This window comes from Falco naumanni, chromosome 11 (assembly GCF_017639655.2).
Source record: "Falco naumanni isolate bFalNau1 chromosome 11, bFalNau1.pat, whole genome shotgun sequence".
Lineage (NCBI taxonomy): Eukaryota > Metazoa > Chordata > Aves > Falconiformes > Falconidae > Falco > Falco naumanni.
In genome coordinates, this window is record NC_054064.1 from 335267 (window position 1) to 350388 (window position 15122).

At 35.0% G+C, this 15122-nt stretch overlaps 1 protein-coding gene across 4 annotated transcripts in view; it reads left to right on the plus strand.

Moving 5' to 3' along the window:
* The window catches only part of KIF14 (kinesin family member 14), a 48581-nt gene that overhangs the window by 14361 nt on the left and 19098 nt on the right, over positions 1-15122 (plus strand). For all 4 annotated transcript variants that reach the window (XM_040611328.1, XM_040611327.1, XM_040611329.1 and 1 more), the window contains exons 15-27: positions 726-828; positions 1056-1216; positions 2060-2207; positions 2953-3105; positions 3701-3827; positions 4412-4505; positions 5535-5670; positions 7876-7976; positions 10389-10483; positions 11255-11476; positions 11629-11813; positions 12413-12571; positions 13116-13235. In XM_040611328.1, coding sequence (XP_040467262.1) covers positions 726-828; positions 1056-1216; positions 2060-2207; positions 2953-3105; positions 3701-3827; positions 4412-4505; positions 5535-5670; positions 7876-7976; positions 10389-10483; positions 11255-11476; positions 11629-11813; positions 12413-12571; positions 13116-13235 — 1804 coding nt within the window. The remainder of the gene's footprint in view (positions 1-725; positions 829-1055; positions 1217-2059; positions 2208-2952; positions 3106-3700; positions 3828-4411; positions 4506-5534; positions 5671-7875; positions 7977-10388; positions 10484-11254; positions 11477-11628; positions 11814-12412; positions 12572-13115; positions 13236-15122) is intronic.

Sequence of the window (15122 nt, forward strand, 5' to 3'; positions counted from 1 at the left end):
CTTGAATTGAAAGCAGGAACCATTTCTTCTCACCCTTCCCTTTCTTTTGGAGTCATTCTTCCTTCTGGCAGTAACAAGATTTTCTAACCAGGAAAATACTATTTAGGGATAACTTATATATTGTTCAGTGATTAAGATAACTTCCTTCTGTTCCCCATAGAAATCTTATAACCAAGGTAGCTTAATTTCTTTGTTCATGTCATTTGTGCAGCAAAATCTTCTATTTGTGCAGAAATGCTGGAGAGGGATCTGATCAAATGGTACTGTGTGGTAACTCTAGTACATTAAGTTCAATGGAAAAGTGAAATGCCTTGACAGCTCTTAATTAAAATTAAAAATAGAGAGCAACTTGGCCATATTGTTTAAAGTGCATTCCATCCAATTGATCCTAGATGAGATACTCATAAGAAATTTAACTAATCAATTATTAAAAACATGAAAGATGTGACTATGTTGGGAAATAAAGCATTAGCAAAGAAATGCTTGGATGACAGGGTATTGTAATTTTTTAGCAGTGGATTCTTCTTGGATTTAAATATCAATTCTCTTCCAAAATACAGGTTGTCACTCATTAATTATGTATATTGTAACTAAATAGTATGAAGTCTGACCACATCTGGAAAAGCAATAACAGGACCTCATCTAAAGCATTAATTTTTGTCAATTAAGAAAATCATTTGCAATTAACATGAGCTACTGATACTGTAAATGTTTCTTGTTTTCAGTGTTATAAAAAACACTGTTGGCAAAGTGAGTATTATTCCACTGAGAGAAGCCAAGACATACGTAAATGGGAAATGCATTTTAGACCCAACAGTTTTACATCATGTAAGTAATTGATTTGGTAATAGTAATATGTGCATGTGTGGATTTCTTTTGTTTTGTCAACGTTACAACTTCAGGCTGCAGATTTTCTTTGAAGGTTCTGAGACAATACATATTTGTCTCTTCCTCTTTGCTTTCTAGCCTCACCTATTATGTTTTAAGTATTGTAAATTTGCTTATAAATGTAAAAGTTATAGAACAAACTTTTTTCCCCCCTTCTTTCCCAACAGGGTGATCGCGTGATCCTTGGGGGAGACCATTATTTCAGGTTTAATCATCCAGTAGAAGTTCAGAAAGTTAAAAGGGCATCCTGTGGGACTACATTTTTGCATGATGGTCCAAAAGATTTTGAATTTGCAAAAAATGAACTGCTTATTGCACAAAGAACACAGTAAGTATTGTATCTTCTTGTTCTAAAAAGAAATTCAGCTGTTAATGCAACTGTGCAATAAGCTCAAGAAATAAGGAACTTAAGATTATTAATCATTTAAAAATAAGGGAAAGCTGGAATATAGTGAGGATTATTGTTAACTCCATTTCTAATGGCAATGGAAGTCCCAGACTTAGCTGAAATGAATGTATACCTTTAAGATGTGATCACCGTAATCTAGTCCAGTTGGCAAGAATGTAGACAGTTATTGAAGAAACACTGAGCTCCAGGGGTCCTCAAAGTAGTGTATCTTTTCAGTTACATTTCTCTCCAAGCACATAATGAATCTGAAGTTGATTTGTAATGTTTTAGAGAAATTTAAAACTTGAAAAGCAAATGCTTTAGGAAAATGACAAGAACCCAAAGTTACACCCTTGGTCTTCTGTGATGGTGGAAAATTTGAGAATATAGCAAAGTGTTATTTGTACTTGCTTCATTTCTGGGAGTTATTAAACCACGAGACTCATTGACTTAAAATTTACTTTTCTGTATCTTAATGTGATTTAGTGAGTTTCTATTACAGTTCTTAATTTTGTGAAAGGTGCATAGTAAAACAAATAAGGAATTTGAGTGGACTTTAAAATTCTGGAACGTCTCGCTTCTTTACCAGTGGTCTACATTTTCCCTATGAAATAAAAAATATCTAGGTTAAGTATAAGAGTTGTTTTCAAAAAACAAAACCAAACGCTTGTATTTTTATTGTTAATTAGAGGTTCTTGTCATGATAGAAGAAAATATTACAATCTACGTAGCCTGTAAGACATTAAAGCTAGTATTCTAAATGTATGATACTTCCACCTGTAGGCTTGAATCGGAAATTGAAGAGGCACGACTCAAAGCCAAGGAAGAAATGATGCAAAGCATCCAAATTGCAAAAGAGATGGTTCAGCAAGAACTGACGTCACAAAAAGAAGCTTATGAAAACAAAATAAAATCACTGGAAGCAGAGGTGGTAAGTTGCCATTGCATCATTACAAATAAAACGTAGCAATAAAATAGAAGTTGTAGTATGGCATTTCTGGGGGTGGGGTGGGGTTTTTTTGGGAGTGTGTATGGGCTTTTTATGTTGGTTGTTTGGGTTTGTGGTTGTCTTCTTTAGTTTTGGGGTTTTTTTGTCTTGCATATTGTAACAGTGTCTTAAGGAATGCTAAGCCTTATTCTTTTTTTAAAAAAAATCGACCTTACTAACAAGAAGTTGTAAAGTAGGTTTTCCATTCAGAATGGTTCTAGGCGTTTTGCTTTATAGAGTTAGTCAGGAACTAAAATGTTAATCCACTGTGAATTTGAGGGTGTGACTTGTATGTGAAGAGAAATCCCTGCAAAATCTAACTTTTCTATGAGACTTTCAAATTACTAAGGTATTTTAGTTAGTATGACTTTTTTTCTTTCAGGTTTGCATGCTACTTTGTTGTTGGTCTTTTTGATACTTTGACTTATGCATATTGTAAGAGTTGTACATCATGGTAAAAACAGTAATAATGATGGAGTATCTTATTTCTTAAACGTGCTATAGGAGACATAACGTGATGCTTTGGAACTGGGAACCTTTCATTGCTGATGCTGGGCAGAGTAGTCCACAGGGGCTGCATGTTTTAAATGTGTTGAAGTGAAAGTAAACCTTCGTATTTGCTGAAGGAATGGGTCAGAAATGCTATAGAGTTGGTATATCTCCTCCGGTTTGTCCTTTTTCACATTAGAGAGAAGAATCTCGTAAGAAGCAAATCCAAGAACTGAATAACCAAAAAGCTGCAACTAAAATACAGGAGCTAGAGAAGGCAAAACAAAATCTTGAGCTAGAACTACACTTCAATAAGAAGCGTTTAGAAATGGAGACTTTAGCTACCAAGCAGGTAACTTAAAAAAAAGGCAGCTTTTTAGGCAATAAGCTGTGGTTGGTTTGTGGGTTTTTTTTGTTGTTTTGTGTTTTTCAAATAAGTAATTGTAAAAGAAATGTTTCTGAAGTTTCTTCTACGTGATTTTGTGCACAAGAACAGAGGTTATATTTATACTTAGAGTATGATATTGTATTAAATTTGGTGATAAACTAATGCTGATGTTATTTGTTACATAACATGGATGGTTTTTTGGTGTACCACACTAGTGATCATTGCCTATGCTAAAATTTATGGCTCCAGGAATTAATGTAAATAATGACTATCTCTTGGCTGGTGTTCATGTATATTTGACTGCTACAACAAATATGACTTTAAAAAAAGTGATTTCTATTTAATTCCAGTGGTTTTTTTTAAGCATAACATTTTATAAGCAAAGCTAGAACACTGTCAGGGTTTGAAGGTGGTTCCATATCGATATAGCAGATGTCCAACAAATTGCATTCTGTTCTGAGTCTTTAAAATGACAGTAACAACAAAATTTTGCTTCAATATACAGCAGTAAGAGTTATAGATAGTTATTTACTTTTTTAATTCCCTCCCACTCCCCCAGGCCCTAGAAGATCATACTATTCATCATGCAAAGATACTTGAAGCTCTGGAAGTGGAGAAGCAGAAGATTGCTGAAGAAATACATACCCTTCAGAAGAATCGTGGAAGTGGGAATAAGGCTGTGACTAGTATGTGTATACATAATGTTACAAAGGCAATGCTGAGTTCTCTTTTGTTTGGTGGGTTTGGATTTAGTGGATGTGGATCCAGGAGCTTTTTCTCTTCCTCTAACACATCTCTAATGATCCTGAACAAGAAGAGCCTTTTGGCTGCTATGATCCTTTCTATTCATCAACTGTATATATAAAACTTCTGTTTTAGTCACCTTCAAGGTTTTTAGGTGGATATACATGCAGTCTGTATTAACCTGATTACTTAAAAGTCCTTCCCCTATCTGGGAGTGTTATAGGGGAAACTGGAGTAACAGAATTGATTCAGTTCAGTTTCCTGTCTCAGATTAATCTGGTGTTATGCTTCTATTTCCGAAATACCCTTTACCTGACCTTTTATAAAGGCTTGTCTTGGCTGGGAGGGTCATTTTTTAGTTAGTGTGTTGGGAATTCACAGGACTATTGTTGGCTAAATTCCATTCAAGTTTTTCTGGTTGTGGTACCTTTTTTTTTTAAAAAAAAAACCAAAAAAACCAAACCCTAAAGTTGTTGCATCACATTGTTTGATCCACTTAGTCATTATGTGCTATATTTTTTATTAGTTCCACTTAACTGGAATTCTCTGAAGCTATCTGTGATGATCAAAGAGGCCAACACTATTAGCAATGAATTAGGGAAAAACACTGTTTTCTGCAGGTGAGTATCTGAGTTAGTTAATAAGGGTGTGTATATATAATATACGTTTTTATATAGATATAAAGAAATCTGGGGGCTGGATTGTGGATGTGCAGTGCGCTGTTTGGTTTTCTTTTAACAGTTTTGTTAAATTGAACATGTTAAATCACTTTTCTAAACTAGCTTCAGTTAAGTGTGTAGTTTAGCCTTGTTTGTTTGAAATGTGAATTTCAAACTTGAATTTTAGATGAAGTCTTTAATTGTCTGTAGACATACCTTTAATTTTGGGTTGAGTGTGCTTTGGGTGTCCATGTCCATCGTGCTTTGGTTCACATGTTAAAGTAGTCCTAAAGCACATTAACTACATTCCTTTTGGACAAAACTAAACCAGGGAATATGTGCCAGCCACTAAGAGATGGTCAGTTCACAGGACCACAACAGAGGGAGGCAGAAGTAAAAAAACCTCAGAACATGGTTATAGTGGATATCAAGTGTTGGGACCAGTTACTTCGCTCCACAGATTTCTCACTGTGCCACAATACTTGCTAGTCACACCTGAACTGTTCTAGAAGCGGACCTGTATGTTGGCCAGGTGTTCTTAGTGGGAGCAGAGACATATTAGTGCAGAGGAAACTGTCATTAAAAAAACCCCAAAGCTTCAGTAAGTTCAGGTAAGCTAGGACTTCCTAGTATGTGTATATATTACCGTGTTTTTCAGGTGTTTTCTTCTCACATCTTTCAGCAAGAACTCTGTCAGTCAAATTCTGTAGTGTATATTTGGTTCTGAGTTTCAAGAGAGCCAGGAATTTATATGCTAGTATCTATTTCTATCTCTGAATGCAAGGATTCCTTTTTTCCTTACATAAAAATAGTTTTAATAGCTACACTAATGTTTGTTTGTGAGATATGTCTCAAGCAATTTCTGTGTGCGTAATTACTTTTATTCTCTGTATAATCCTACCTACAAGTACCTTGTTTATTTTTGAAATATGAATGATGTTTTTGTCTTTATTTTTCACTATTTTCTTTTAAACTTTCTCAAATTCTTAGGCATGACAAAATTGATAAAACGGGAACAGTGTCTTCTGTTCAGGTGCAAGTTCGTAACATCAAACTGGGAATAGCAACTTTCTGGAGCCTAGAGAAATTTGAGTGCAAACTAGCAGCGATGAAAGAACTCTATGAGGTCAGTAACAACTGAAGAAAACCCACTAGTAATCAGTAATATTTTTGTCAAAGATAAGATTTTGATAATTCATACAGGAGGAAAGTCTCAGTGTTTTTTTTAATGTGATTTTAAACACCAAGACACATGATTATTTTATATTAAGCATGGGTAGCACATTTGTCTGTCATGCAGAAAGAGGACAGTAGAAATCAATGACTTTATTCAGGTAATTTTGTGTAGAGAATGGGAAGCAGTAAAACGAGGAATACTTTGTGGTTCTTTTGGTTGTTAAATTGTTCATCTGTTCTAGAGGAAAACTTGACTTTTTAAAGGTATTGCTTGAATTTCCATTGCTATATTCAATTTTTCTTCTGTTCTGGTAAGTTAATTTGCTACTGGTTGCTTTTGTGTGTGCTTTAGGTTCTTCAATGGGAGTTTTTAAAGGCATTTTTCATAATTTTTTGTTTAATAAACTGACAGTTAAGGTGCACGTTAATCCTTTTTTCTGATTCCATTGCTTTTAATCAGATAAACTGGGGATTTTTGTACTGTATTTCTCTAAATATGCAGTATTTTGTTGTGTATCACACTATCTTTTGTATTGAAGAGGAGGATGTAAAATAGAAGAAAGGGACAAGTGGAAACAGTACCTATGTTTTATTCTGTATCCACAAAAAATAAAAGTAGACAATGGTTTCAAATTATTGAACACAGATAAGATTAGAGTATCAGCTCTTATTTGCCAGGTGACTGGTATTTTTTTTATCACTTAAGGAGAGAAATGTCACAAGAAATAAGTTTATTGACTCAACATGTAGAGACAGTGTTTTCATTGCATGCCAGTGCATTTTTTTTTGGTCTCTGTTTTGGAGCTGAATTCTCAAGAGACCTTGTGGGGGGAAAAAAACCAACTCAGACCTGGTGGTCCTTAAAAGTACTTTTTTTTTTTTTTTTTTTTTGGTGGTGATAGAGTATTCTGGGATCTTCCAATCTCTAGGGGTGATCATTGCATTTTATTTGTTTTTTGGTTTCTGCCATATTAATTGAAAGTTGGTTTAGACTTCAGTGAAATAATGAAGGATAAAAAAAGGGGAAGTCTTGAAGGTGAAAGAGTTGGTTAACTTGAAGGAGAGATCCAAAGCAATGCAGCAGAACCGTAGTGATCTTGTATTTTATGCTAGATGAGTTTGGAGTGTTTTTGAATAATATACAAAAGAAAAATATATATTTAAGATCAGGTTTTAGATTACGGTAACAGCTTGTCTAAATTTGTTCTGTGTTTGAATTTGTGATTCTCCTGATCATATACATCCTTGTCATTCCAATATCTGTATTATGTTTAGTCTGGAGCATATTGAAAAATGAATAGAAATTGCTTCAAATAATGTATAAATAAATATTTGGATGCTTGGTACTTCCAAATGAAATTGCATTCTGGCATAAATAGTATACTTGAAATTTGCAGAGGAAGAAATGTCAATTGTTGGAGTCTTGAAGGTGCTGGTAGGGGAAAATATGAAGGCTTTTTACACCTCAAAGCTCTCTTTTTTTTTTTTTATTTTTTATTAATTTTTCTTTTTTTTCAAACCTTAGAAAATAATTGCATGCCATTAAAGAATTGTTTTATTTGAAAGAGTAACTTTTCATATGTGAGTATCTATCTGAAATAAAAACCTTTCAATATTATGTCCAAAAAGGAAAAAAAGCTATTAAAAAAAAGCCAGAAAAAAAGTATGAGAAAACATTCTATTATGATACAACTCTGTAATATGCAAGTATGTCCAGTGACAGAAGATTATTGCCATATTTATTGCTAAAAGCTGTTTGGATCTTAATAACATTAGAGACTGGATTCTATTTCCTGCAGAAAACTATTGCTAAAACTGTTACAGAAATCCAGATATAAAAATAAATAAAAACAGTAAATTATATGCCCAGAATTTTAATAGATCTGGCACGAGGAGAGAGCTGTGAAAAAGTTTTGTACTTAGCGTTCCTGTGTCTCAGATGCTGGGTAGCTAGATGTCTTCACTAATTATTTATCTTGTTTTACTTTGTTTTTAAATAACTCAAGTTGGCTGGCAGTCAGCCAACAAAAGAAAAAAACATTAAATCCACTGTTCTGCTGTTAGTAGAACATGTTGTCTTCATCCATACGTTGAATGCTTTATCACTCTAATTCTGTTAAACCCTCTTCCTCCCCTGTTTTCTTCATTTTTTCAGAGTAATGATAGCAATAAAACTGTTGATGTATTTTACGACCCTGCTGATGAGTGGGAACCTGACCTTTCAGAAGCCTCAGTTTCCTCTCTTTCCAGAAGAAGGTGATACTAATTCGTAATTCCTTAATCTATGCTTAAAACAAAGCAAAAAATAATTGGTGCTTGTGCAATTATTTATTAATTCTTCTTTTACTTTGTTTAATATTAAACTTACAAATTCAATTTATGTATATATTTGTGAGGAGGGAGGAAAGTTTAAACTAAATATGTTACCTTACTGTGCTTTACTGGCCTCACTTATGAAATGTGTGTTAGTAAGCAATGTGCTGCTAATAAAAATTACAAGACCGCTAAAGCAGTTCAGCAGATTAAACAGCAATGTTTCTGAGGTCAGGCATAGCATATATGCAATGTACGTCTGGTCGGTGTTAGATGGTTTTATGTATGATGATTGACAGCTACCTGGAGGTAATTAATTAAAGGCTGTTCCTAATTATTTCAGAAAGCTGTCTCAGAAATTGATACATTTGTGTGTAGCACAAGACCTCTAATTAACCTGCAGAGGACCCACAGGTTAAGGTTATAGATACCCATGTTTCATCTAAGTAGTAATACAAGCAATTTTAAATAGGCACTTGGACATCTGTTCCTATCCTTACTTACCTTGTACACTGTGCCAATTTATGTTCTTCTGTTCATTCATTCTCATCTTTCCTCATGGACAAGATACAGGAACAAAATTTCCTCCAAATCCAGAAGTTTATTTTGTCAAAACATACGTAAAGTTTTCTAATCCGTGTGTCTAGACATCATTGGTGCAGAGTGAAATGTGTTCTAAATGCTTTCTTCACACTACTGTAATATGCAAGCACTGTTTTTAAGGAGTGAATTGCAGCTGGTCTGGGACCTTATATTTGAAGTTTGAGCCTTGTAACAATTGTTATAACTGACTTGCAAACTTCTGCAAGTTGTAGCTTGTAATGGAAACGCTAACAGATCCTTGATTGTAGCTTTGCTAGTGGGTAGCAACCCATATGATTGTTGTTACTCTGCTGTGAAGCAGGTTGGTTTATCTGACTGTAAATTTTGGAAAGCATTTCTGACCATTCTAACAAAAGTTATCTGCGAAGAATGCAGTGGATAAACAGTTTCTTTATTTTTAGTCCAAATACTGTTTAATGATATAATGTTGCAATACTTTTCTTTGTCTGATGCTGCCTTCTGGACAGTATTGTAACATGTGTTCCTGAGTCTCAGAAGTGTATTTGGTTTTGTTCTATTTTGAAAATGCTGAACTGAACCAGAAAAGGTACTGGAGAAAGGAAATCAGCATTGTATGCTGTGTTGACAGCAGTTAACTGATGTCAGGCATACATGCCAGTGAAATAAATTACATTGCATGCGCTACTTTAAGATTGTGCTCCTGGTGTGTATGTCATGCAGCATAAAGAACAGGCTGTTCAAGAAGGGAAGGGCAGTTTGGGGCTGAATGTGACAAGAGGGTAGACAGGGCAGTGCCTTTGCCAAAAAGGGCCTGGCCCCACAGTATGTGGGGTGAGTGGACTAGGTCTGGCAATGGTATTCACGGTCAGCCAACAGTCCAGTTATGTGATGTAAGTATGTACTGATGAGGTAGGGCTGAGGTTAAGCTGGGAAATTGGCGTAGTGCGTCAGGATTAGGTTCAGGGACAGTTGGTAAGGTCAACTTGCAAGTCCAGTGATTGCCTGGTATGGCCATCATGACAGAGTCCCGGGTCAAACTGGGAAGTCAGGCCTGAAGATCAATGGTGTTACATGGTCAGGTGCAGGCACTGTTACAACACAACTGCAGTGTAAGTCAGGCAGGACTGAGGGCAAGAGACTTATTTTAAATGCAGCTCTAAGAAAAGTTGGGCAGCCCCCACTGAGTGTCCTTCCAGCTGTTTCTTTAACAGCCTCAAGGCTAGCTGAGGCTTCCCAAACAGCTCTCTCGGCAAGAGCTGGCCTTGGGCACTGGCAGCTAAGCAAGCTGAGCCAGGCCAGAGGAGCTAAGTTAGCTTGTCTCACTGACAATGGAGAACTTTACAGAATGTCTGCCTTCTATGGAGAAAGAAAAGCCTATCTGGCCTTCCAAAAGTAATTCATTCTGTCCAGCCAACAAGATCAAAAAAAGCCAACATGTCTGCTTTCTATAGTCCACATAGGTAGGAAAGAAATGTGTTTTTTGTCTCAAGTTCTAGACAATAATAATAATCTAGTAATAAACCAGTCACTTAAAAACAGGAATGTAGAATGAAGATCCTGCTATAATAGCAAGAGCCTGATGAAAGTAGGTATGATCCATCCTATGGGCTGTATTGTCTTGCTTTTGCTGATTTAGGTTCTGTTTAACAAGTTCCATTAATTAAAAGTAGATGCTTGTTTTGTTTGTGTGACAGCTGTTCATATTAGTTAAACTTTCAGTGGGTATGGGGAGAGACATTCTTTTAAAGTTTGGGTTTTTTTCCTCATTTTCACTCTATCATCCTTTCCTAGAAGTAGAAGTTTCATGAAGAACAAGAGAATTTCTGGATGTTTGTCCAAGATAAAATCACAACCAGTTTGGAATGTACATACTTCCTATTTAGCAGGTACTTACTATATGGCAGAGCACCTTTCATGTCATACTGAGAACTTGAAACTACTACATGTATAAAATATACGCACTTCTAATACTAGTTTTAAAAAAAAGTATGGGTTGGAAAACAAAATTTTGGAAGTCCTGTTTATATTATGTTCAAATTCATAATGTCCAGCTGTTAACAGTAGGGTGTTTGGTATTCTTGATTATGCTTTCTCAGGGCAAAAACTTCCTGACTAGCACTTATAACCCTGTTTAAGAAATTTACATAAAACATTACTCTGCTTAACTATGCAGGTTAACTGGAGAAAGATGATAGTTCATGTAACAAATTGCCAGAGACTAAATCCTGATATAATAATTTGGAGACTTTGTGTGCTTGAGTTGTTGGTATTCATTCAACTACTGAGGTTCGCCCCCAGCTTTTTGTCAGGTTTTATAAACTTTTTTTTCTGGAATACTAGATGCTTCAGTCTCCCAAATATTTTTATGCATTCAGTTATTTTAGATTGGCTGGGTTTTGTTATTTTCTGTCTCTCTGTAGGTTTGATTGTTGGAACAGGTGGATTCATTTTAAAGAATTTCACTATGGTATTTGTCTCTGTACTAACTGAATCTAGAAACTATTTAGAATGTTGTATACATGTTTTTTCTGACTTGCTATCTTGAGTAGCTGAACATTACTGAAGATGCAATATAAAATAGTCATTAAAAAGACATTCTGACTGCTCACTCCTATGCAGAGTTTCTTGCATATATGTTTTGCTTTTACATCATACAGGTTCACAGAATAAGTCCGCTATATGCCCAAGCTGTTCTGAATCGTTTCTTCCTGGAATTTGCAAGACATCTGTAAATTCAGTTTTAGATTCGCTGGAACAGAATCATGAAGGAGGAAAGAGCATAGCAGATAGTCTTCTAACTAATTTGTTTATCATTTTCTCTGGAGTGTCTGCCATTTCAAAAGCCTATGAACAGCAAGATGAAGATTGTCAAGAAAACTGTAAGTTTCATTTTCATAACGGTTTAAAGGAAACATTACTAATGACTTGTCTTTCCAATCCACAAGAATTCATATGTTTGCCTATCAGAAGATTTAACATTCCTGCTTTCATTTGCAAAGGAGGCTTTCTAATAGAACTCTTTCTCTTGTAGTTTTCTCTCTTGATCGTGCTGCTCAGTCCTACAGCATCAGAATTATCTCTGCTTTTGATCAGCTTGTGGTTCTAACAAAGCTCTGGCTTAACAATGTCCAGAAGTGCCCTGGATCTATGAAAGTTGGTGAAGAAATAAAACAGGAAGTAAAGAACTTGGGAGGTTATTTACAGTTACTATTGCAGGTAAAGTATATTAAAGAATTCATCTGTATGTAGAGAAGTTCTATGCATTAATGCAATTTTTACTACAGACTGGCTAAAAACACTTAAATGTGCAATGTATGCAATGACAAAAGACACACCTAAAGAAGACGAACAGCAAAGTGTGTGCATTTTTGCTGGCTAAACTGTTACTTCCATATGCTAGTTCAGAGTAATGCAGACTTTTCTCTGCCCAGGCCCTGACAATAATATCGGTTCTTAGATATAAAAGGGGAAAATAAACCCTGCAGTGACAAGAGTAAATGCTAGTTTAGATCATGAAGTGCTATTGTGTATAAATTTATAAACCAGTGGCCAGCAAATATGACTCTTGTTCACGCTCCAGCCTTGTGAAGAGTATTGAATTTTTGTTTTAACAGTGCAGTATAATGATACCATTCTCTGTGGTTGCAAGGTATGGTCTTTTACCTGTGGTGGATAAGCTATCGGAAGTAGGAAGATGTAAAGCTGAAAATGCCTTAATCTACTGTGTGCTATGAACTATTATGTTATAGAAAGTATGTGCTCTTTGACCAGAGATACCTTCTAGCTTCAGCGAACGCCATGCCTATATTTCTCAGGGATGTTCTTCAGATATATCCTCAATGGTAACAGAAGCACGGAGCAAAGTGAAACAAACAGTAAAGCAAACAATGAAATACATAGGACACTTGGCAGTACTCACAAGAGCTGATATTTCATTTTCTGAAGAGAACAACATTCCTGCAACTGGTCTACAGGTGAAAAAAATGTTTATTAGAAATAATAATTTTAATGTTGACATCACATTTATTTTCAGTAACTGTGTTCAGAAGCAAATTGTTACATATAAGTTTGATCAACTGAATTAAGTATTTTCAGAGTTTATGCGATACTTAATTTTTATGGCAAAAATGGATATGTTAATAGTCTTGAAATTATTCTTTTCCTTAAAAAAACCTACACTTTAAATCTGTATAATTTCCACTTAGAAAGAAATACTGTGCTTTTAGGATTGCATTTGCACTGAGGTTGTACAAGTTTACTGAAGTGTTGAATTTCCATGAAATAGGTAATCTGTTACTAAGTACCACATTGAATTTTCAGAAATCTGAAGAAAGTTAGGAAAAGGAGGTTAAAGTGCTGAGCCCCTGTAGTCCAAGAGTTACATGTGACTGAAGAGACCAGTACTGAACAATTTGCACGAAACAAAAATATATTTCTAGCCCATTAGGAAAATCTGTTGCAATGCAAGGCCACATCAGTTCCTTTTAATCACCATGTTTTGAACCTTTATTTTAAAAGGACTTTGTACTTGCCATTTATGATGGAATAGGCTCAGGGCTGGAGTTTCTCATTGATACTGTCCAAGAAAAAGCAAGAGTGGTGCAGGAAGAACTCATGAAACAACATCCACAAAATGAGGTGAGATAAAAAGTAAGATTAAAAACTACTGCTGTATCTTAGAGACAATTGATCATGTCCTATTATTTTTCAGCAATTCTGTCTACAAATTTCATAGTAGGAATACAGTTTTGATTAGTAGCAGAGATTTGAGATAGGTGGGAAGTGGGAATATTGACTACAGTTTTGCAGAGATTTTGAGTGTTTAGTCTTTCACCTGTATTGTAGACTGAACATTTAAGTGTATTTTATTTAGAATGATTTATCTGTGCATTGGAAGGCATTTTGTGTAATATTTCAGTGTAACCATGAAGGAGAGGGAGAACATGAAAACTGGCACAAAGGAACAAGTGGACCTTTCATTCTCTATGCTACTGTTAAGCTTGATTTGCAAAGCAATGATTATTTAATATGTAGCACTTTGTGATCCTGAAAGTTAATTATTTTATATTTGTAATAGTAATCACCTCTGCTATCACTACAGACTATTCTTGTCAGGAAGATTGTTAGAAAGTCTGAGGACCTTCTTTTGTCATACATTGTTCTTTACAGTCCTAGTCCCAAACAATATGCTATCTAAATATTAAACTAGTTCAGTGGTATCTTTTAAGAGATAGTCTTCGCATACACTTAATGCTTCGGGTACACTGAAGCACATTCATGAACTGGCACTTTAAAGGGAAAATGTTTGGCCAAAGTAGCTATTTAATAGCACGGAAGCCAGAAATGTCCTGCTTGATTTGGTGTCATTCAGTGAAATCACAGCTGACCTTCAAATACTTTCCAGGTTGATAAGCAGCAGTGGAATTTAATTTGAACAGCTTTTTTCTAACACTTCATAGTAAAATTAAAGCAAATTAATTATATTCTATTAATGAGTTGTATGTAATGTACTGTGGAAAGGAATTACATCAATGGGAAGCTTTTATCTCTCATAGTAAGACCTCAATTTAATTAATTTGTAATTTTAAGAGACATTCCTACTACTTCATAATAAACACATATGTGACTACTGTTGTGTCCTTGTCCCCCTCCCCAAGATACCAGTTTAGCAGTTACATTTTATCAAATTGAATAGGTTTGGAGTTTTTTGTCTTTCAGTATGCTGAAGTCAGAATCTTCTAGGGAGGAGTTGCTCTTTCACGAAGCAAACATACTATTATTGATGTGTGTCTAATGTATTTTGTCACTTAAAGCAAAATAGACCTTATTACATGCTGAATTCATTAGTGAGTTGTTTGAGGTTTTGCCTGGAGGAGCTTTTTTTAAGCTACAGCCTGTTATTTTGTGCTTTTATTTTGCTTAGATTACAAATCATGAGGAACATGCAACTATAGGGAGTTGCACAATGTAGAGAATAAAGTATAAGGAATAAGCACTATAGTTAAAAATACTTCTCTGTCTATGAGAATTCTGGTAGGCAAGTTAGAGTACCCCTTGAATATATGCCACTTTCTTAGTGGATGAGCTGTTTTGACAGAAAGCCTGGCTGAATTCCAGGGAAATACTTTGAAAAGCTTGAAATGTTCTTCAGCAAGGTACTAGGTGTATATAGTGTAAATGGTTTCTTTCAGCGTTTGGATGTATAGGCTTGTTTTGCCATATTTTCTCTGAATAAATGTTTTGTACAGACAGCATGTAAAGCCAAAGATCACAGTTTATCTGTGTCTGAACGATCCCATCTTCTGCCTCAAGTGTTTTAATTTTTGTTCTTTTTTCTCAGAGTTGAGAAATTTGCAAAACTGTAGCCAATAAGAAAAATTATGTAATGAGTTGGGATATGTAAAATACTTCCAAAAAATTTGTTACTACTAAAAAATTTGTTGCTACTTAAAAATCTGTAATATGTGACCTGGGATAAAACGTTCAAATCGGTTAGAGAGGAGTGATAAATTGCTTCTGTCAAGG